The sequence below is a fragment of the Castor canadensis genome, chromosome 11 (genome assembly GCF_047511655.1).
Source record: "Castor canadensis chromosome 11, mCasCan1.hap1v2, whole genome shotgun sequence".
NCBI classification, from domain to species: domain Eukaryota; kingdom Metazoa; phylum Chordata; class Mammalia; order Rodentia; family Castoridae; genus Castor; species Castor canadensis.
In genome coordinates this window covers 119,230,170-119,253,455 of record NC_133396.1, presented here as the reverse complement: position 1 = coordinate 119,253,455, position 23,286 = coordinate 119,230,170, and the positions used below count along the sequence as shown (strand labels likewise).

The window sequence follows — 23,286 nt, the reverse complement described above, 5'->3', positions numbered from 1 at the left end:
ATACTTGAGGAGTATGAAACCCTCTTATCACTGCTCAGTGAAAACATTGTGGTCATTCCCAAGTAGGAGGTCTGTGGATGGAGATGAGTCATTGGGCAGAAAACAAAGTTGTGATAGAAGAAGCATCCAGATAATTCTCACTCCCCTCCCCATTCTTACTCTGGAGGGCTGGAATTTGGATGATACTGTTCTTCAAGAATACTCTCAGGCAGGCCTTGAGGGTTCCTATTGTAAAGCATCATGTTTTTTGCAGAACTAGGGATTGAATTCGGGGCCTTATGCTTGCTAGGCAGGTGCTCTACATCTTGAGTCACTCTGCCAGCCCAGCACCATGGATTTTTTTAACCAAAATGGTAGAGCAGTTATTTGTTTTTCTAGGACATCAGTGGGATATTTCCATTTTAGTGGTGTTCTCCCAATTTTCTCTCTGAGTAAATATTTCAAAAGATGAGAAAAAGAAAGATGTGTACACACATATAAACAAAAAGTAATGGTTTCCATTGCTCAGGAAAACACTCATTTGGTATTTTGTACAACACTACTTTTGTTGAACTGCTTGAGAGAAGATTAACAAGTGTATTTCTAGCCTTAAAATACCCATTTTTCTCAGTCTTTATATAAAGTTAAGAAATTATCAGGTGATGTATTTTCTAAGAAGGACCCAAACAATAATGCCAATTTTTATAGGATTTAAAGGGTTTGAGGAGCTGTTTGTTTAGATTTTTTCTTTTTAAAGAGTTTTCAAAAAATTTATCATTATTTACTCCTTCCTTTTTTGCTCTTTTGTAATGTGAAGAGGGAACCTAGGACCTCACACATACGAGGCAGTTACTCTACCACTGAGCAATACTCCTAGCTCTAGAGTTTAGAATGCTTTTAAAATCGATATTTAAAACATTGAGGTTTTTTTTTTTTTTTTTTTTAATAGCTAAGAACACCTCTCAGGAAACCATGATAAGAGACCTTCAAGAAAAAATAAATCAGCAAGAAAACTCCTTGACTTTAGAGAAACTGAAGCTTGCCTTGGCCGATCTGGAAAAACAGCGAGATTGTTCTCAGGACCTTTTGAAGAAAAGGGAACATCACATTGAACAACTGAATAATAAGTTAAACCAGGTAGAGAGCGAGTTCAAAGCTTTACTAAGTGCTCTGGAGTTAAAAAAGAAAGAATATGAAGAATTGAAAGAAGAGAAAACTCAGTATTCTCGTTGGAAAAGTGAAAATGAAAAGCTTGTAAATCAGATGGAATCTGAAAAGGAAAGCTTGAAGAGTAAAATTAATCACTTGGAGACCTGCCTCAAGACACAACAAATAAAAAGTCAAGAACACAATGAGAGAGTAAGAACACTGGAGATGGAAACAGAAAACCTGAACGTGGAGATCAGAAACCTTCACAACGTGCTGGACAGCAAGACGGCAGAGGTAGAGACACAGAAACAAGCTTACATAGAACTGCAGCAGCAAGCGGAGTTCTCAGATCAGAAACACCAGAAGGAAATAGAAAATATGTGTCTGAAAACTTCTCAGCTTACTGGGCAAGTGGAAGATCTAGAACAGAAGCTTCAGTTACTGACAAGTGAAATCATGGCCAGAGACCAGCATTATCAAGACTTGCATTCTGAATACGAGAGCCTCAAGGATCTGCTGAAATCCAAAGGCTCTTCTCTGGAAACGAATGAGGATCATCAGAGAAGTCATTTGGAATCTGAACAGCAGCCTGCAATGAATAATTCCTTTGCAAATCTGATGGGAGAACATGGGAGCCTGTCTTCAGAAAGGAGCCATTGCCAGAGAGCTGCAGATCAAAGTCCAAAAAATTTAGCCACCTTACAAAATAGAGTTGTTTCACTTGAGTGTTCTTTAGAGTCTCAAAAGCAGATGAACTCAGATCTACAAAAGCAGTGTGAGGAGTTGGTGCAAATCAAAGGAGAAATAGAAGAAAATCTCAGCAAAGCAGAACAGATGCACCAGAGCTTTGTGGCTGAAGCAAGCCAGCGCATTAATAAGTTGCAGGAAGACACTTGTGCTCATCAGAGTGTTGTCGCTGACACTTTAGTGTCCCTGGAGAACAAGGAAAAAGAATTGCAACTTTTGCAAGAAAAATTAGAAGCTGAGCAAACAGAGACTCAGGAATTAAGAAAGAGCAACCATTTACTTGAAGACTCTCTAAAGGAGATACAACTTCTGTCAGAAACCCTGAGTGCAGAGAAAAAGGAAATGAGTTCCATTATTTCTCTAAGTAAAAAAAAAATTGAAGAGCTCACCCAAGAAAATGGGACCCTCAAAGAAATTAATGAAGCCTTAAATCAGGAGAAAGTGCAGTTACTCCAAAAAAGTGCGAATTTTTCAAACTGTCTAGAGGAACAAGGGAAAAGCATTTCAGAGTTATCTGATCAGTACAAACAAGAAAGATTTCTTTTACTACAGAGATATGAAGAAGCCAGATGTGCATTGGAGGATCTTAATGGAAAGTATGAAGCTGCACAAGAAAAGAACTCTGATTTAGAATGTTTTCTAAACGAATGCACAAGTGTTTGTGAAAACAGAAAAAATGAATTGGAACAGCTCAAGGAAACATTTACAAAGGAACAGCAAGAATTGGTAACAAAATTGGCTTTTGCTGAGGAAAGAAATGAGAAACTAATACTAGACTCAGGGATAGTGCAACAGGTTTTGAGAGATGAGATTACTGACATCAAAAACAATTCTAGGAGTGAGGCTGATGGCTTAAGGCAAGAAATCATGACTTTAAAGGAAGAACAAACTAAGATGCAAAAGGAAGTGAATGACTTATTACAAGAGAATGAGCAACTGATGGAATTAACAAAGGCTAAACCTGAACGTCAGTATCTAGAGTTTGAATCAACTAGGGACTCTGGGAGTGAAACAGAAAATGAAATAAATAAAAGCACTCTCCAGTGTCAGATGGATCTTGAAATCGAAGACATTTCTCCAGAAAGTAATAAGGCACAGTTGGTACAGTTAGAAACTGTGATAAGAAATATGGAATTAAAGCTTGAGGAAAGTGAGAAGGAGAAAGAACGCCTGCAGCAGGAATTACAGACAATCAGAGGAGAATTAGGAACTGGAAATTTGCAAGACAGACAGTCACAGGAAATTAGCAGCCTTAAAGACTGTGAGGTTAGTGCAGAAGAAAAGTATATTTCAGTGCTTCATGAGTTGTCAACGAGTCAAAATGACAATGCACACCTGCAGTGTTCTCTACAGACAGCAATGAACAAACTGAGTGAGTTAGAGAAAATGTGTGAGATACTGCAGGTGGAAAAGCTGGAACTTGTATCTGAGCTGAATAATTCAAGATCAGAATATATCATGGGAACTAGTAAAATGTCAGAAGAGGTGGGGAAACTAGTAAATGAAGTGAAAATATTAAATGATGAAGATGGTCACCTCCATGGTGAGTTAGTGAAAGAAATGTCAGATGGTGAGTTTGGTGGGCAGAAAAACGAGCAGACATGTGTGTCCTTTAATCCTTTGGAAAACAGCAATTTCTATGAGCATTTGACCTTGTCAAACAAAGAAGTCCAAGTGCACTTTGCTGAATTGCAGGAGAAATTCTCATGTTTACAAAGCGAACACAAGATGTTACATGATCAGCACTGTCAGATGAGCGCCATGATGGCAGAGCTGCAGTCCTGTGTTGACACATTAAAGGCTGAAAATTCAGCTTTGTCCAGCAATCTGAGAAATTTGCAGGGTGATATGGTAAAGGAGATGAATCCAGGACCTGAGGACGGGCATATTCCATCTCTGTCATTCTCCTGTGTGACTGATAGCCCTAGTCTGACAAGTCTTGGAGAATCCTCTTTTTGCAAAGATATTTTAGAACACGTAGGAGATGCATCTCTTTTGAGTAATTTCGAAGAGAATGTTTCAGCAAACCCCTCCAATGTAGACGAAGTGTCTTACAGTAGTCTGGAGGAGGAAAGTCTGACAGAGAAAGAAATCCCTTCTGCCCCTGGGAGGAGCGTTGAAGAACTTGAGACACTCTGTCAGTTGTACTTGCAATCCCTCAAGAGTCTAGAAGAGAAAATTGAAAATCAAGGGATTATGAAAAATAAGGAAATTGAAGAGCTCGAGCAGTTACTAAGTTCTGAAAGGAATGAACTCGACTGCCTTAGGAAGCAGTATTTGTCAGAAAATGAGCAGTGGCAACAGAAACTGATGACTGTGACTTTGGAGATGGAGTCTCAGTTGGCAGCAGAAAAGAAGCAGACGGAGCACCTGTCTCTGGAACTTGAAGGAGCGAGACTCCAGCTGCAAGGGCTGGACTTAAGTTCCCGGTCCTTGCTTGGTGGTGACCTGGAAGATGTAAGTATCTGGGAATTGCATGCTGTTTTTCTGTATAACTGTAGGCACTTACCAAATTGAAATCAATGTGAAATCAAAATTAAAATATTCTTTGGGCTCAGGGAAATAAATAAAAAATATATCAAACATTTCCTCAAATCAACCAGAACTACAAAAAAAGCCTTTTTAAAAATTTTTTATTGTTTTATTATTCATATGTGCATACAAGGCCCCCTGCCCCCACCTCCTCCCTTACCACCCACTCCGCCCCCTCCCTCTCCCCCCACCCCCTCAATACCTGGCAGAAACTATTTTGCCCTTATCTCTAATTTTGTTGAAGAGAGAGTATAAGCTATAATAGGAAGGAACAAGGGTTTTTGCTAGTTGAGATAAGGATAGCTATACAGGGAGTTGACTCTCATTGATTTCCTGTGCATGTGTGTTACCTTCTAGGTTAATTCTTCCTATTCTAACCTTTTCTGTAGTTCCTGGTCCCCTTTTCCTGTTGTCCTCAGTTGCTTTTAAGGGATCTAAAATAAGCCTTTTTTAAAGGAATATATTTCTACCACTTGAGCCATGCTCCAGTCCCTAAGTCCTTTTTCTTTTTCAAAAAGGTTCTTACAATTTTTCCTAGCCAGCCTCTGGTCCCCCAATTAGCTGGAATTATAGATGTGTACCATCACACTCAGCTTGTTTTAAGACAAGATTTCACTGTCTGCCCCCACCCCCTGCCCACCACCCTGCCCCGACTGGCCTCAAACTGTGATTCTCCTATCTCTGCTTCTGAAGCAGTGGGATCACTTGGGTTAGCCACTGAGTCCAGCCCTCAGAAGGTCTTTAGAATGTGTGTTTTCACTGTGAGTTAATAAGGCACACTTAAATATTAATTTAAGAGCCTTTTTTTTATATTTCCCTTTCATTTACTAAAGATGTTTTGAAAAGTAACACCATAATATAAACTTTTTTTCATTATTCACATGTGCATACATTGTTTGGGCCATTTCTCCCCCCTGCCCCCCACCCCCTCCCTCTCCCCCTACCCCCCTCGCTTCCAGGCAGAACCTGTTCTGCCCTCTTCTCCAATTTTGTTGAAGAGTAGACATAAACAATAATAAGAAAGACAAAGCGTTTTTGCTAGTTGAGATAAGGATAGCTATACAGAGAGATTCCTAGCATCGCTTCCATGCACATGTGTATTACAACCCGAACTGATTCATCTCTACCAGACCTCGACCTCTGTCGCTTTAAGTTTACTGTATTAGCTCCTCTGCGGTGGGCACATCAAACACTTTCAAGTTTTGGGTTTCTTACTTTTTTCCCTATTCCTCCTGTATGTGTCCTCCCCTTATTATGTGACCCATGTCTGATAATATTACTGCCTTTGTTTTAGATCTAAAGTCTGCATATGAGGGAGAACATGATTTTTGGCTTTCTGAGCCTGGCTAACTTGACTTAAGATGATGTTCTCCATTTCCATCCATTTACTTGCCAATGATAAGATTTCATTCTTCTTCATGGCCACATAAAATTCCATTGTGTATAAACACCACATTTTCTTAATCCATTCATCAGTGGTGGGGCATCTTAGCTGTTTCCGTATCTTGGCTATTGTGAATAGTGCTGCAATAAACATGGGTGTGCAGGTGCCTCAGGAGTAACCTGAGTCACATTCCTTTGGGTATATCGCTAGGAGTGGGATTGCTGGATCATATGGCAAATCTATGTTTAGTTTTTTAAGAAGCCTCCATATTGTTTTCCAGAGTGGTTGTCTAACTTGCATTTCTACCAGCAATGTATAAGGGTTCCTTTTTTTCCCACATCCTTGCCAACATTTGTTGTTGGTGGTGGTTTTGATGATAGCTACATTCTAACAGGGGTGAATAGCTGTTGGGATCTTAGTATGGTTTTGATTTGCATTTCCTTTATGGCCAGAGATGGTGAGCTTTTTTTTCATGTGTTTTTTGGCCATTTGAATTTCTTCTTTTGAAAAAGTTCTGTTTAGTTCACTTGCCCATTTCTTTATTGGTTCATTGATTTTGGGGGAGTTTAGTTTTTTAAGTTCCCTGTATATTCTGGTTATCAGTCCTTTGTCTGATGTATAGCTGGCAAATATTTTCTCCCACTCTGGCTGGTCTCTTCAGTTTAGAGACCATTTCTTTTGTTGTGCAGAAGCTTTTTAATTTTATGTAGTCCCATTTGTCCATCCTTTCTCTTAGTTGTTGAGCTGCTGGGGTTCTATTGAGGAAATCCTTACCTATACCTATTACTTCCAGAGTATTCCCTACTCTTTTCTGTACTAGCTTCAGAGTTTGGGGTCTAATATTAAGGTCCTTGATCCATTTTGAATTGATATTAGTACAGGTGATAAACATGGATCTAGTTTCAGTTTTTTGCAGGCACATAACCACTTTTCTCAGCAACATTTGTTGAAGAGGCTATCTTTTCTCCATCATATGGTTTTGGCATCTTTGTCAAATATAAGGTGTGCATAACTGTGTGGATTCATATCAGGGTCCTCTATTCTTTTCTGCTGGTCTTCATATCTGTTTTTGTGCCAGTACCATGCTGTTTTTTATCGCTATTGCTTTGTAATATAGTTTGAAGTTGGGTATCGTGATACCTCCAGCATTGCTAATTTAAGAGCTTATGAATGGTAATGTGATGAGGATTTTGAACCTCATGCTTCTTTTATACTTTTTAGTATTACAGCATTATGGTCATGAAACTAAACATAGAAGATTATTTATATATCACTTAATTTTCTCATAATTTACTATGTGTAAATGTGTGATTTGGTATAAGTCATTTAAAGAGACATTTCTTTCTTTATTGAATACATACTTGTTTAATTATGACTATCTTTTCTAGTTGACCAACTTGACTAATAATTCTTTGCAGTTTATGAGTTTAGTCTGTCTACATCTTTAGGTCATAGTGAGGAGAGAGTAGGAATAGTTGAATAGCAGCTGCTCATCTATAGGTGAAATGCAAACTTGCAATCTATCCAAGAATGTGCAAGTAGTGCTGTACTGGGATGAAGTCCTTGGGCTTACAATCTGCTCATGAAACCTTATTGCTCTTTCTTATTAAAGAGTATCATAAATGCTGAGGTTGGAAGCTGAGCATTTTATATGAGCTTTTTAATCTTTTATTTGATCATCACAAATTAATTTTGTATTTAGAGCTACCTAGGAAGTAAAAGATGAAATTTCAGTATGCTAAAATCTAGATGATGAAAGCACTGATCTGAAAGCTTCGTCTTCATGATAAATACCTTGTTCAGTGCCTTGCACACAGGTAGGACCTGTTGAACATTTGTGTTGAGTATTTGGACAGAGAGGAGGAGGGAAGGGTGTGGTAGGAAATAATGTCATTTTGAGAGACATGCATTGCAGAGGCCAGGTGTCATTTTCTATAAAATAATAATAATTATATAATAATTACAATAATTAAGCCTACTTATTTTGATTCTTCTTGAAACATAAAGTGCATTCTTGTTATATACTATAATTACAGGCTATTCCCAATCAAAATGGTAGCTGTGACATAAAAGAATCAGAAGAATATGCTTCAGAAACTACAGAAAAAACACCAAAGCAGGACACTGACCGGATATGTGATAAAGACATTCATCAGAACCTCAGTCTAGAGATTGAACGAGTCACTGAAATGGATGCAGTCCCACTCATAGCAGAGGGGTCTGGTGAGCAGTCTTTGAAGACCACTTATGAGACCCCGGCAGAAGACAAAACCCAGTGCTGCTCACAATGCAATTCCGAATTGTCATTTTCTGGTCCTAATGCTTTGGTACCCATCGATTTTCTGGAGAATCCAGAAACTATCCAGAATCTCCAACTGCAAGTAAAAGAGACATCAGATGAGAACTTGAGATTACTTCACGTCATAGAGGATCAGGACAAAAAAGTTGAAAGTTTGCTGAGTGAAATAAAAGAATTAGACTCAAAATGCCATTTACAGGAAGTACAGCTGAAGTGCAAGACTGAAACATGCATACAGTTGGAGAAAATAGTTGAGGACCTCAAGAAAGAGAAATCTAACTTAAGTGCAAAGTTAGAATCCCTTTCTTGTGATAACCAGGAGCTATGCCAGCTAGTAGAATGCTCAGAGTGCCTAGGTTCTAATTTAGAAATGGTCTCAGATGAGTCGTCACATAAAGTTATTGAAGACACTGCAACCAACATAGATGGCAGCTGGAAAGAGAGATTTCTCGATGTGGAAAATGAGTTGAACAGGATCAAGTCTGAGAAAGTTAGAATTGAGCATCATGCCATCTCTGTGCAAGCTGACTTAGACATAGTTCAAAGAGAGAAACTGTGCTTAGAAAAAGATAATGAAAATAAGCAGAAAGTTATTGTCTGTCTTGAAGAAGAACTGTCTGCAGTTACAGGTGAGAGAAACCAGATTCACGAAGCATTAGATGCTGCATCAAAAGAAAACAAAGCACTGGGCCAGAGGTCTGAGAAGATGAAGGAGAAAATACAAGAACTGGAGTCTCTTCACAGTGAGAGTCTCCATCACATTCAAGTGGTAGAGGCTGAGGTCAAGGACAAAACAGAACTCCTTCAGACCATGTCCTCTGATGTCAGCAAGCTTGCAAAAGACAAAGCTCATCTCCAGGAGCAGCTACAGAGTTTGCAAAGGGACTCACAGGTGTTGTCACTGGCAACATGCAAGCTGGAAAGCCAAGTTGAACAACTGAATAAAGAAAAAGAGTCACTCCTCAGAGAATCTGAAAGCCTACAGGTCAAACTGAGTGAGTCAGAACATGAAAAACTGACTGTCTCCAAGGCCTTGGAGGTTGCGCTGATGGAGAAAGGTGAGATCGTACTGAGGCTGGGCTCAACCCAGGAGGAGGTATGTCAGCTGAGAAGAGGCATGGAGAAACTGAGTGTCCGCATTGAGGACGATGAAAAGAAGCAGCTCCAGGTGACAGAGAAGCTGAGAGAAAGCCAGCGTGAAAACGACTCGCTGAAGGATAAGATGGAGAACCTGGAGAGGGAGTTGCAGATGTCAGAAGAAAACCAAGAGCTCATGATTGTTGATGCAGAGAATTGCAAAGCAGAGGTAGAGACCCTAAAAGCACAGATAGAGGAAATGACTGAAAGCCTGAGAGTTTCTGAATTAGACCTTGTCATGGTTAGGTCTGAAAAAGAAAATCTAACAATGCAACTGCAAGAAAAACAAGGTGAAATGTTAGAATTAGATAGGTTGCTGTCTTCACTTAAAAGTCTATTAGAAGAAAAGGAGCAAGAGAGAATACAGATGAAAGAAGAATCCAAAGCTGCCATGGAATTGCTTCACACACAATTGAAAGAGCTCAATGAAGAAATAGCAGCCTTGGTTAATGACCAAGAAACTCAAGAGGCTAAGGAACAGAGTCTAGACCTGCCAGGGGAGGAAGTGCATCAGCTGAGAAGTAGTGTTGAAAAGCTGAAAGTATGCATAGAAGCTGATGAAAAGAAGCAGCTCCATATCTTACAGGAACTGAAGGAAAGCCAGCATCATGCAGTTTTGCTTAAAGATAGAGTTGAGAACCTTGAACGAGAACTGGAACTATCAGGAAAAAACCAAGAGTGTGTAATTCTTGAGGCTGAGAAATCCAAAGCAGAGGTAGAGATTCTGAGAACTGAAATACAGGGGATGGCTCAAAACCTGCAAGACTTGGAATCAAATCTTGTTAATACAAGGTCAGAAAAAGAAAATTTAATCAAAGAATTACAAAAAGAACAAGAGAGAGTATCTGAATTAGAAACAGTAAGGTCTTCCTTTGAACACCTATTGCAAGCAAAAGAACAAGAACAAGTACAGATGAAAGAAGACTCTGAAATTGCAGTGGGAATTCTTCAAACCCAATTACAAGAGCTAAATGAGAAGATGGTAGCCTTGTGTAATGATCAAGAGTTCTGTAAGGCCAGAGAACAGAATCTGAGTAGTCAAGTAGATTCTCTTGAACTTGAGAAGATTCAGTTGCTACAGGACCTTGATGAAGCCAAAAATAATTATATTACTTTGCAGTCTTCTGTGAATGGCCTCAGGCAAGAGGTTGAAGCTGGCAAACAGAAATTAGAGAAGAAGGATGAAGAGGTCAGGAGGCTAAAACACCAACTGCAAGATGAAGAGCACCTTGTCTCTAAACTGTCCCAGCTGGAGGGAGAGCAGCAACTTTGGCAGAAGCAGAAACTAGAACTGGGAAATCTGACAGTGGAATTGGAGCAGAAGGTCCAAGTGCTGGAATCCAAAAATGACACTTTGCAGAACACCTTTGAAGCCCTGCAGAACTCTTATAAGGATGTAGAGAATGAACTAGAATTGACAAAAGTGGAAAAAATGTCCTTGGCTGAAAAAGTAAGTGTCTTTATCTACTTGCATTTTAATAAGTGGTCAGGAGGGAGGAGCACCATTCTGTGAGTTGTACTTCCTTCTAGATGGTGCCTGCCATGTTGGGCCTAACTTTGTAAAGCCTTTACGTTTGTGGGGGTCTCGAAATGTGGGAACATTTGTTGACTCGGGCAGTAGTGATCTCTACATAGGATCAAAGCTTCCTGGTTCTCATTTCTTACAGAATGTCATTCCAGTTGAGAACCACTACTGGCAAGAGTATAACAGATAACTATTAGGATCAGAAGTGATCCTATGTCTCACCCTCTCCTTTTCACCTTTATGAGAAAGAATGCTTAAAGATCCTGATGTAATTAGAATCAGCAGATCACTTAGCGTTTTGAACTCCCTCTTTCATTACTCCTCTTTGTGCAGTCTCCTGTTCTGTTAGCTGATGACTAAAGCGGGGATCTACCATCAAGAGGCTCAATTGTTAAGGAAAAATTAAGCTTTGGCCCAATATGTTTACTTACTGATGTAGCAAAGTGATTCCTTCAAGTTAAATTTTTGCTGAGCAAATAATTAAAAAAGGAAGGTCCAGTAACTCACAGCACTATAAGATTTTCAGGTTTTTGTACACTTTGCAAGAGATGGCACTTGATGTACAGATGATGGGACAAACTATTAAGCTGTTTTACCTTCAGGGGGCAAATGCAAACAATAGAATGTTAGCTGGTTTTAACTAATCATAGCATGTTTCTTGTGGATTAGTATGACATGGGGATTAATAGACATCCAAGAACTGATAAATATCTAAGGCACTGTCTCATAGAATATTCTTTGATGTTTAATTCAAATTAATACCTTTTTGAAGGATTTTAAGGCTTAGTAGAATTATCTGTCCTTATTTCTTTTTTTTATTGCTGTCTTTTTATTGAATCTTTGCTGAGAAGAAAAGGTAAGCTTACTTACTAGCAGGTTTTGAGGAGACTAGTTGAGTGAATTACTCAAGGGAGGATTAACCAGATTCCATTTTATTATTGGATGCCAAAGTAAATGTTGTGACTATATTGTATCAGAGTGTTTAATGTGACCACCCAAAGCAGATGCTAAGGATGACCAAATTTCAGGTTAACACGATGACTAAGAAGGAAACTGAGCTACAGAGGGAGATACACAGGATGGTACAGAAAGCGACAGAGCTGAAAGAAGAACTTAGTGGAGAGAAAAATAGGTTAACTGAAGAATTAAAAGTGCTGTCAGAGGAACTGAAGAGCAGCAAAGTAAGTTTCTCTGTGACAGATTCATTATGCTCTAATAATTTGGTAAGCACACTCTCCTTGATGGTTTTTCTAAGACCCTCTGTAATGTATCAAACTTTTTTTTTTTCTTTCTTTTGGTGGTGGTTCTGGGGTTGGAACTCTGTACTTCACATGTGCTAGGCAAGTGCTGTACCACTTGACCCACACCTCCAGTCCCTTTTGCTCTGATTATTTGGAGATGAGGTCTCACTTTTTGCCCAGGCCAGCTGGGACCACGATCCTCCTATTTATGCTTCCCACCATCACTGGATGGTGATGTGTGCCTCCACGCTCAGCTTTTCTCCCCCTGTAGAGATGGGGGTCTCATAAACTTCTTTTGCCCAGGCTGGCTTGGACAAAAATTCCATGTAGCTTGGGAATGACAGGCATTCATCACTGTACCCAGCTAATGGTTGAAGTGGAGCCATGCAAACTTATTTGCCTGGTCTGGCCTCAAACCATAAGCCTCCCAATCTCTGTCTCCCAAGAAGTTGGGATTACAGGTATGAGCCACTGGTGCCTGACTCCAAACTTTTTTAACTTTTGAAAAAACTACCCAAGTTTATATCATGCTCAGATTTGTAGTACTCTCCACCATCTAGCACTGTCATGAGCTTAGAAGGAACCAAGAGACATTGCCTTAGGAACCATGATGGTGCACGTGATGCTAAGAAAGGGAATGACAGCACTGGATGTGTAGCACATGCCTGTAATCCTAGTTACTTGGGAGGTGGAGGCAGGAGGATCTTGAGTTTGAGGACTGCCCAGACAAAGTTAGTGAGACCCTATCTTAAGAACAAAAGGTCTGGGAGTGTAGCTCAAGTGGTAGAACACTTGCCTAGCAAATGTGAGGCCCTGAGTTCAAACCCAACTCTGCACATAAAAAAAGAATGGCAAAACCATGAAATCTATCGGGGAGACTTCAGAAACTGAGTGGGGAGGGGGATTGTTCTCTGCATCTTCAGGTGTTCTCTGAACATAATTCTTACATTTACAATATATGATTTTTTAATATGGCTCATCATTGTTTTTCCATAAACTTATTAAAAGAAAAGCAAGGTTTTAAATGGAATAATTTCTATTTTTGTAGATGGACCATCTTAAGTCCATAAATCAGCTGAAGAAGGAAAATGAGCGTGCCCAGGGGAAAATAAAGTTGTTGCTGAAATCCTGCAAACAGCTGGAAGAAGAAAAGAAAATGTTGCAGAAAGAACTCTCTCAGCTCGAAGCTACACAGAAGCAGAAAACAGGTGGGCGTTTGCCAGGGCACACGAGTTGCTCAAGACTGTCTTGGGAGTGCACGATAGGAACTCTTTTCGGTACTGGTCCTCTCAGTGCTGCTCTTTAGCAATTACCCATTTTCTAATTTCTGAACTTTGTGCTTAGTTTAGGGTTGTTATAGGATTCAGAATGAAGCCTGTCTGGTTTGAAATGGGACTATTTTATCATCTCTTCTGTAAAAACATGCAAAACAAATTCCCTGGTGGTACCTTTGCTAATGAGCCTCTAAGAAGAAATTTTCATTTTTATGTCCACTTAAGTAGTTTCTGCATCAAAGACCAATTGGCATCTGCGTTGTCATTGGTAATTTAGAAATAGCTGATTCTGGTTCTGGTTGACCTTTGCCTAACCTCATAGGTCAACTAAAGGGATGGTGTGGGGAACCACATCTTTGGGTGCGTAGGCAAAATTAGAAAAAATACACAGTAATTCTCTTTGTCACTTTTCTCCACTTATGCTGTACTTATTCTATCCACTTATTCCTTTGTGGATAGATGAGGGCAAGCATGGTGCAAGTGGCTGCTCTGGAGGAAGCTTAGCAGAGCAGGTCAACGGTCATCCTTGCTGGGAACAGTACAGGGAGTAGGTTGAGGTTTCAGGGAGTTTTTCTAGTGGATTGAGTGCCACCCATGGGAATTGTAAGTTACACATTGCATAGTTTTTCCCAAACTCTTGCCCACCAACTTGTCCCTTGCTTCCAAATGGTTTCATAGAATTTGGGTATTTATTTTGTCACTGGCCCCCCAAAGCCGTTTAACAGAGAATTTTTGAACATGAATGACTTCTGTGGTTCATTCCTTTATAGTGGAAAGAATGGAAGGGGGAAAAGAAAGGACATAAGAAATCAATTCATTTGGATCTCATTTCATAATGAACTTTAATGAGTTGGTGGAAATAGAAATTGGAGATTTTGGTGACTTATATTTCAGCTTTTTCAATAAGCGCATGTAGTCTACTAGAATATATTCTTTGGTGTGCTATGTCCCAAACAAGAGTTGTTTCATCGATAAGAATATAAATTGGTAAAATCTTCCTAACTCATCTAAAAACTTCAACAGGCTTATCTAAGGCTATCTGTTTTGCAGTACCCCCTGTTAGCTGGAGCAGCATCAAATTATATGTGATGTGTCACTTTATTTTGGACAGGCACTGTTGTGGATGCTAACGTAAAAGAATTACAGACGGAGATCAAAGAGCTGAAAGAAACACTTGAAGAAAAAACCAAGGAGGCAGAAGAATACTTGGAGAAGTATTGTTCCCTGCTTATAAGCCATGAAAAGTTAGAGAACGCGAAAGAGATGTTAGAAACGCAAGTTGCTTATCTGAGTTCCAAGCAATCCAAACATGATCTCCGAAGCTCTCCTTTGCAAAACTCAGTTGTTCCAGGATCATCTCCAGTTCCTTCGGCTGCTGAGAAGCGGGCATCAGCTGGCCAAAATAAAACTTCTGGCAAGAGGCAGAGGTCTGGTGGGGTATGGGACAGTGGAGGAGGGTCAACACCTTCCACTCCAGAGACATTTTCTAAAAAGAGTAAGAAAGCTGTCAAAAGTGGTTTTCACTCTGCTGGTGACAAGGAAGATACTGAGTTTGAGCCAGAGGGACTTCCAGAAGTTGTAAAGAAAGGTATGCATAATTTCAAAACAAAAATAGTAGGGCTGAGGGTGTAGCTCAGCGGTAGAGCATGTGCTTAGCCTGCATGGGACCCTGGGTTCAATTCCTAGCATTAAAAACGAGTTATTTGTGATTTCTTTTGAGGTTTTGTATAAAAATTCACATGTGAAAAACCAGAAGCATTTACTTCTTAGCTTTTGGATTATTGTACAGTGGTCCTAACTGGCCTTTAGGAAATGTAGTCCGTTTTAAATTGGTATGGTTATGAGAGATGACTACGATTACCCATGACACTGCAAAAAGACCTGGTAGATTTGAAGAGGGACTATCAAAAGGAACTGTTTAGAATCTTTCCTGAAAAATCCCTAAGTCAAGGAGCCCCTTCAAGCTTTCCTTCCCTGAGTCGTGTCTGGTGCAGATTGTAGGTGAGCTACACAGTGGGACTGGTGACACTGGCTCCCCCCAGGCTGGAGCCACTGGACTCGGTGCTGCCCCAGGTGGGGCCCAGGGCTCCGAGGCTGCCCTCAGCACTGCCTGTAACTAAAAAAGAAAGTTTAGAAATTGAAAATTAGGGTTTGCAAACTTTTTAAAAGAATTTGATGTAATTTCAGCAGCCAAACACAGAGGTAGGTAGACATTTTTTTTCTGTTGATTCAATCTTATTAATACAAAAATATCTTTCTACATCAGATTGGAAATTTTGTCTTCCACCCACGACCCCCCCCAACCAAAATTGCCATAGATGGTTTGAGAAACACTGTTCTGATTAATTGTAGCCCCCAAATAGTCAGCAATCTCTTTCCGATGGGTGATTTTTATTTGTAAAGGCTTATAAACAGTCAACTTTCATTAGCTTTGCCAGCTGGTGTGGAGTGTGGTGTACTGTCTTCTAGTTTCCTTTGGGCTGGCATTCTCTCTTTGTCATCAAAGTCAGGTCAGTTTCCTCTCTGGAAGGAGCAAGTGATGTCACCCTTTGGGAGACCAGTCTGTCCTCCTCCCTAGTCCTACATGAGAGTGGTCACCTGAACCCAATATTACCATTTTACATTTTCCCCCTTTAAACAAGAACTGGCCTTTTTATTTTTGCTTTTCATATTACCAACTCAGATTTTATACTGTGACCGGCTGGCTCCTTCAGAGCTAGAAAAATGAAAGCTAGGGCATCCACATAGAAGAAGAATCTGTGAACTATTGTTTCCTCTTTTCCCACTGTGGGTTTTTTTTTTTTTTTTTTTTTTTTTAATATTCCTAATGAGAGGTAGCCTGTTAGTTATTCATTCCATTTGATGACTCCCAGTGCAACTGTGAAGTTGAATACATCGTCCTCTGCTGCTGAGAGAAGTTATTTTTGTAGTTACCCTAATTTTTGTTAAAACTTTGCCTATTGAATATCATTTCTGTTGTATAAGAATTGAAACTGGAAGTGTTGACAGCCCTTTTGCCCTTAGGGTTTGCTGACATCCCTACAGGAAAGACTAGCCCATATGTCCTAAGGAGAACAACCATGGTGACCAGGACCAGCCCCCGCCTTGCTGCACAGAAGCTAGCCCTGTCCACGCTAAATCTGGGCAAAGAAAATCCTGCAGAGTCCTCCAAACCAACAGCTGGTGGCAGCATATCACAAAAGGTAAACTCTGTCAACATCCATCTGCTGACTGCAATACCAGAAATCACTGTTGCAGGGTTGGATTCTGAGCTGTGTGACTCAGGAGCCTTTTCAAGCCTAACCTTTCCTATGTGGTGTAGGTCAGTCAGGAGTTAGCAAGCCCAGGGTCAAGCAGTATGAGGTTCTGCAGTTCTGATCTCATCCTCCACTCCACAGATCACTTTCAAATAGCTTGCTGGTAGTTGATGTTGTCCTGTGAAATCTGGATGCATTTGTAAGAAAGTTTCAAGCCTATTGAAGGATTCAAAGAGGTAGTTTTCCTTCTGACCGTGGAATGTACAGTTACTGCTTATTCCCAGCTTTTCACTTTCACTCATCTGCCCCCCAGCTCCTGATTCTGTCAGGTTCTTATTCTTCACTTCCTGTAAAAAGCACTATTTCAGTAGATAGCTTAAGAAATTCGCTCTGTTCATGGATTTCTCTACTGTGATTGTTAAAGATAGGATGGGATCTTCGTGACCACTGTGTACCTTATAAGTAACCCAGAAGATGTTATTTAGGGCATGGAGAGTATTTGCTCAAAGGGGCTTTAATTCTAATACTATAATCCACACCAGCAGTTACCATTTATGAATGCAGAGAATATGCATTTTATTTTCTCGTTTTGTTGATCTCTCACAGTAAGTAGTGTCACAAAAGAAAGGAGAAAGGAAGACTCCCAGTGTTCATACCTGCACTCCCTCAACTAACTCTGCACTCTTGTTTGTGCCAAAATGCCAGTTTTTCTCAAACTGGAGACTATGCTGTTGGAATTTGCTTGAATAGCTTCAAAAAGTTTTAAAATTTTGTGGTATTGTTTGCTCCATTGTCAGAGTTTAAATATGCAGTGAGATAACCTTGAACTAGCAAAAGAAGCTTTAAAAACATAGTACCTCCTATATACATAATTACACATAATTATTATAATTATGTATAGTAATAATTATGTAATAAATAAGTGAGCAAGAATGTGCCTCCTTAGGATTTTAGAGACCAAAATGCAAAACATTTGGTTACATCAAAATAGCAACAGATTTGCAAATTGGTTTGTTTTTCTTGTTATGTAAGAGCTATATGCAAGTTATACATGGTAATAAATTTGTTCATAATTTATATTATAATAAATTAATTCCAGGATGAGGAATGTTCTAAGAATCACTCATTGAAATGGAGCCATCTATTCCTTGTATTAGAAACGGTTGGCTATTTTGTGCATTTTTTCCTCCCTTTTTCCAAAGTAGCCTTCTCTTTTTCTGTCTCTCTGGATTTAACTTTTGGATGCTGCCAACAACACAGTGCTGAAGAGTATGGTGAGGTGGGTCCTGACTTCCATTGATGATCAGAAAAGCTTCTTAGGGCTTGGGAGCATAGCTCAAGTAAGGTCCTGGGTTCAATCCTCAGTAAGGTTAAAAAAAAAAAATTTCTTAAAGTAGTGAGCACCCCTAATGAAGAGGCTAGGAAGCTTGACCAAAGCTGTTAGCCACAGGATAGCCACTGGGCTCCTATCCCTGAAGAGTCATGTTTAGTTTCCAGGTATAGTCTGTGTCATTTCTTAGATGGGTAAGCGGGAGCTACCTCATCCCTCAGTAAAATCTCATATCCAGTGCTGTCTGTCTGATACTTACAAAGAGCAAATGAGTCATTAGGCTCCCTTGAAACAGAAAAACCACACCTTCCACTATCTTAAGGCAGCTCCCTTGTTGTTAACTGCTTGAATATTTCTCTTCAGAATGAATAGGTATCCGGGTTTGTCTGTGGCTTACTTGTATTTTCCAGTGTAATGAAAAGTCTGACATTCAACAAACATTTGTTGAATGAATGGAGCCGTGAACGTTGTCTAGAAGTGACTTTAATAGTAGATGTTTATAAAGGTATGTTAGGAAATTGTCGCATGAAATCACCACATGGGGTTTTTTTTTTTTTTTCCTGAAGAGGAATTGAGGGTAAAAGGAGTTTGCATGCAGAGTTCAGATTTATTATCTTGGAAAAAGCTTTGCACGCTAGGGGGCTGGCTCTCCACACTGCAGTTGAGCCTGTTGGTAGAGAGTAGTAACCATGGTTTCCTGTGGATTTGTGTTCTCCACATTAGCTACATGCAGTTCAGTAGGCACCAATGGTTATGAATTGCTAAGCAATTTCATGTACTTGCAAATGAATGGTGGGGGGTCCTCTTGAGAGGAGGTTATCAGAGACTTCGTGATTAGATTCAAACTCTTCAAAACCTAGCCTAGTAATTTTCGGTTTAACAGCAATTTCTGAGTTGCCCTGTGAAATGCTCGCCTCATATGTTATGCATATTTCACCATTGAGCTTTAAAAAGTATAGAACAAGGTATTATTTTCTGAAGCATTGCTGTAAATTATAAGCTAAGATGGCTGGCTGAGTTGAGAGACAAAAGTTCCCTAGGTCATTTACTGACATTTAATGAGTTCAAAGTTGGGAAAAATGGGTAAAATGCAGATGAGGATCATCCTCTGTTTATGATGTCATTGAGATGAAGATGGCCAGGAATTCTGGTGTTCTGGGAACAAGGGAGCTAGAGATCATAGACTCGATCTCCCGAACATTTAGAGTGGTCAGTGCCAGAGGATGGTGACTGGATCAGAAAGCCCATCATGGATGGAGGTGCTGTCAGCAATTTCATGGGCACCTTACATGTTTTTTTTGCTAGTGAGGTTCGTTTTCACTGAGCCACCTTCATCTCTGTCTTCTTCCTCACTGGGGCTGTAGACATTATTATAGGATAGGATATGGATGTCATGTAGATTAAATTCTGACTTGGTGAAGTTGACCTCATCTGGTTATGAATCATTCTAAGGTTAACTAATCAACATGAAGATCAATCCACAGTTTAAATTCTGATCAGAGTGTAGTTTCCTCAATTCAGTGTCAGAGAAATTGAGTCTGGGTAGGGAAGCCAAGGAGTGAGTAAACATCAGGTGTTTAATGAGTTAAGTCTTGCTGGCTCAATTCATTATTCCATATGTAATCTGTCTCTCTCTTTCTTTCTCTTCCTACCTACCTACCTGAAGGATTTGACATTCCTGCATCTGATGGTTCAAGTGAAACATTTGTCTTTGGCATCACTTTCTTTAAACAAACAAACAAGAAAAGATAGTACCAGTAGAACTCTGTGCTTTTCTTTAACTTTCCATGGGTGGGGATTTTCCACTGGCTTCTGGTCCTTCAAGGCTGCTTGGTTTTCAGTGTCCTGCACATGAGCTGAATAGATGCAAGCTTTCCAGGGTTGTGATGTGTTTTCTGTAATGAAAAGTATGTAACTGCCTGTTAAAGCCACATACTTCCTATGGAAAGAATATAAGTGGAAAGATCATTTCCATTCTTTGTTTCAGAAGGAGGTCTCTGGAAGTCATTTGCTCAGGGAGTGTCTGTTATATAGCTATTTTCTGACTTCTGCATCAAACTTTATCTGCCCTTGTTAAGAGCCCTTTTTTGTTTTTTTCCTTTTCTTTTTATTTATTTGTTAAGTTTTTGAGGTGGGATCTTGCCATGTTGATGGTCTCAGACGCCTGGACTCAAGAGATACTCCTGCATCAGCCTCATAAGTAGCTGGGACTATAGGTCTACAGCTATCTGTAGCACTTCTCTCTTTTTCTTTTGAAGATCTTCTTGAGTTCCACTCTTGTCATTAAAACTTTGGTTGAGTGAAGCTTTTCTATCCTCCTTTTTCTTGCTCTCTTTTTTCTGACCCCATGTCTTTTTTCCACTACTGTATAAATCTCAATAAATCTTGACTCACTAGCTACCTTACCCTCTCATCAATTTCTTTATTGTCAGATAGCTGCCCTTCCACTATAATCCAAATCTACTAAGGAAACACCAGCACTGTAAGGAGACTGACTAGAATATCCAGGTCTTCTAAATGTTGTAAATAAAGCTTCCACTTTCTGAAGTCAGTTACTTATTTGAATTATGCTCATTCTGAATGACAGCAGGGGTTTAGTTGAGACATGTGGAGGTAGGTTTTGATTCTCACATTGAAATTTGTAGGTGTTTACAATTTAGACGAGCACCTTGTAGGCATTAGGAATACATAAATCAATAAGACAGAGTCTTCACTTTAAAGAGTCTACCTTCTTGTCTGAAAATGCCATACTACCTTTGGAGCAAGTGGCCAGCCATTAAAGTTGTCAAGGAAAGTTTGGTGACTTGTTAGAGGTCATATCTGACATCCTCCTAATTCTTCTTGGTAGGTGGGGCCTGTTCTCAGGAAAGAAAATAGTAAAATTAAAAGAATTAAAATCCTACACCCTCATACAGAAGAACTTAACGAACAACTTGGTGACATAGTGCTTCATTTTTCATTTTGTAGAAATGTGAATGTGATGTAAGCCTCTAACAAAGATGTATGTGTTGCAGGTCAAGGTTGTGCAGCAGCGTCCAGTGGATTCAGGCACTGCCCTGGGAGAGCCCACCATGAAGTCACTCTCAGTCAATAACCTAACTGAGCGAAGCTTAGCGGACAGCCCCAGAGAGGGCCTGAGAGCCAAGCGGGGCCGCCTTGCCCCCAGCCCCGATACTGGACTTGAGCCCAAGGGCAATGAAAACTGCAGGGTCCAGTGAGGCCCCTGTGTGTTGGGGCCCTTGGAAGATGGCAGTAGTCACAGGTGATAGTCTGCCTATGGGGACTTTTCTTTAGCTAGAGAGCACTTTAATTGTGGAGAGAAAACAACTACTTGTCTTCTAAATATATTATACTCTTTAGATCTTCCACGTGTAGGTATTAGAAAAGTTTGGAAGCACTGATCATCCAGTCACCTCCACTGTAATATAAATAGTACTGTACAGAGTAGTTTGGTAGTGTTACAGTTAAATTTCAAGCACCATAATGACTTCTGTTTGTATGTTGATTTTACACTAAAAAATACCATTTTATACTTCCAATGAAAACTGCCAGAAAAATGTAAGCCTTTGCTTTATGATCTTCCATATGTATAGTGTTTGACATAAAACAGGTTTAGATCAAGAGTTTCTTTGAGCTTAGTAAAATGAAGGAAACCATGTTACATGTTTCTAAGGAAAACGTGTACCCATTTACACATGTGAGTATGCTCATCCTTCTCTTTCAATGTGTTTTATAAATTGTTGCTTATATAACCTGTACATATGTGTGTGTGGGGTAGTGGGGAGCTGTGTGTTTATTTCTACTTTCTCTGGTTGTAGGTCCTTAGAGGTGTAGTATATCATGTTTGCTGTCATTGTGCTTTTTTCTTTTTTAAGACCATTATAGTTCTTTGGCATACATTGTCATTTTTGGTGATGGTGTATTAAAATATGGCCTTTCTTGTTCTAATAAATAAATCACCTTTGGTTTTTGTAAAAAATATTCCTAAATATAAAAGTATTATGAATATTGGTAACAATTTGAACATTTGGACAATTGCTACAGATCTTTGAAGACACAATACCAGTATATTTGATGAACCTGAGGCACAATTTAGCATGCCATAAAGGTTGAGAGTGTTACACATGCAGCCCTGTGCCTAGAATGCCATCTGTACCCATTAAATCACATCAGCAAAGATACAGGCTGTGGTATTTTCCATCTCCAGTTATCAATGATAAAGAGTTTTGACAATATGCATGCACTATGAGCCATATCAAATCAAAAAACATTTGAACAGGCCCTTGCGTCTTTGATTCAGGGTTAAAAAGTTTTTCAAGGGTATGAGTTACTAAAATGAATGACTAAAAGATAATTGTTCTTGGCTTTCAGTTCAGATTGATGCTCAAACCTTGACAAACATCATCATTTTGTATTTTAAGATTGTCCTTTGCAAAGTGGCCTCTATTGGATAATGCTCCAATAATATTAAGCTCCTTAGTATTCATCTACTGAAAGTGATATCCTAGTTTCCTCTGGTTTCGTCAGTTCTCGGGGTTGTGGTGTGGTACAAAATCATAAGTCATCCCAAGGCTGCCATGAGCTCAAGGGCACAGCCTGGAGTAGACACTGCTTTCCTGGCTGCCTCTAGTGACTGGAAGATTCCACTCAGTAGACGTTGCCGGGTCCTTTCTTGGGTTCTTGAAAGCATCGCCTTCTTTTCTTAGGTGTTCCATAGTTCCTGCTTTGGAACTACATGTAGTACTTCTGTAGCCAAAGCAATGGGTTTACCCTCTTGGTGAGTGCAAAGGTGATAAGCATAATCAGAAAAGAGTAAAGAAAGGTTTTTTATTTGCAACAAGTAAGGAGATAATTCTCAAAGTCGTGTATCTCCCCAATAAAGAAAGCAAGGAATTCAGGGGCTTTTATTGGAGAAACATCTATCTTCCTATGGGAAACACTAATAATCACATAGAAGTGGGTACTTTCTTGAGCATGCTCATTTTGAAATGGGGTTCATATATTGTTTGTTCAAAAATGGTGCCTGGCTACCTCCAGGGTGAGAATTTAGCAGCATAAGGAGAGTATAGTGTGCAAAATACTTTGGGTCACCTGGAAGAGGGACTGGATGGATTCAGCTGGTTTATACCAGTCCCTTGTCTTCTCTGGATTGCCTTTCTGAAACAAAAGAACAACTTAAAAGGATAGCCTTCATTTAAAGGGGTAGTAGCTCTTCCCCTTCCCCTGTAAGTATAGGACATGTCCCTAAAATGGCCTTTCTGTGGCCAACACTCATGTTATCATAAAGAATTGTTCTAGATCTTATAAATAAATGGACAGCCAGGCCATTAAGTATTCTTTTCCTCAAGTTAGCAGAACTCATTAAACTGTGAGCAGAGCTGTATATGGGATGAAAAATAAACATGCTAAGTAACTAGCTCTCAAGTGTCTTA

At 39.7% G+C, this 23,286-nt stretch overlaps 1 protein-coding gene across 2 annotated transcripts in view; it reads left to right on the top strand.

The window, feature by feature from the left end:
• Cenpf (centromere protein F) overlaps positions 1-21,835 on the top strand; it is a 49,858-nt gene extending 28,023 nt beyond the window's left edge. For both annotated transcript variants that reach the window (XM_074048335.1, XM_074048334.1), the window contains exons 12-18: positions 929-4,332; positions 7,828-10,677; positions 11,781-11,933; positions 13,042-13,201; positions 14,379-14,855; positions 16,292-16,470; positions 20,869-21,835. In XM_074048335.1, coding sequence (XP_073904436.1) covers positions 929-4,332; positions 7,828-10,677; positions 11,781-11,933; positions 13,042-13,201; positions 14,379-14,855; positions 16,292-16,470; positions 20,869-21,072 — 7,427 coding nt within the window. In that variant the 3' untranslated portion in view covers positions 21,073-21,835. The remainder of the gene's footprint in view (positions 1-928; positions 4,333-7,827; positions 10,678-11,780; positions 11,934-13,041; positions 13,202-14,378; positions 14,856-16,291; positions 16,471-20,868) is intronic.
• The last annotated feature ends 1,451 nt before the right edge of the window (positions 21,836-23,286 follow it).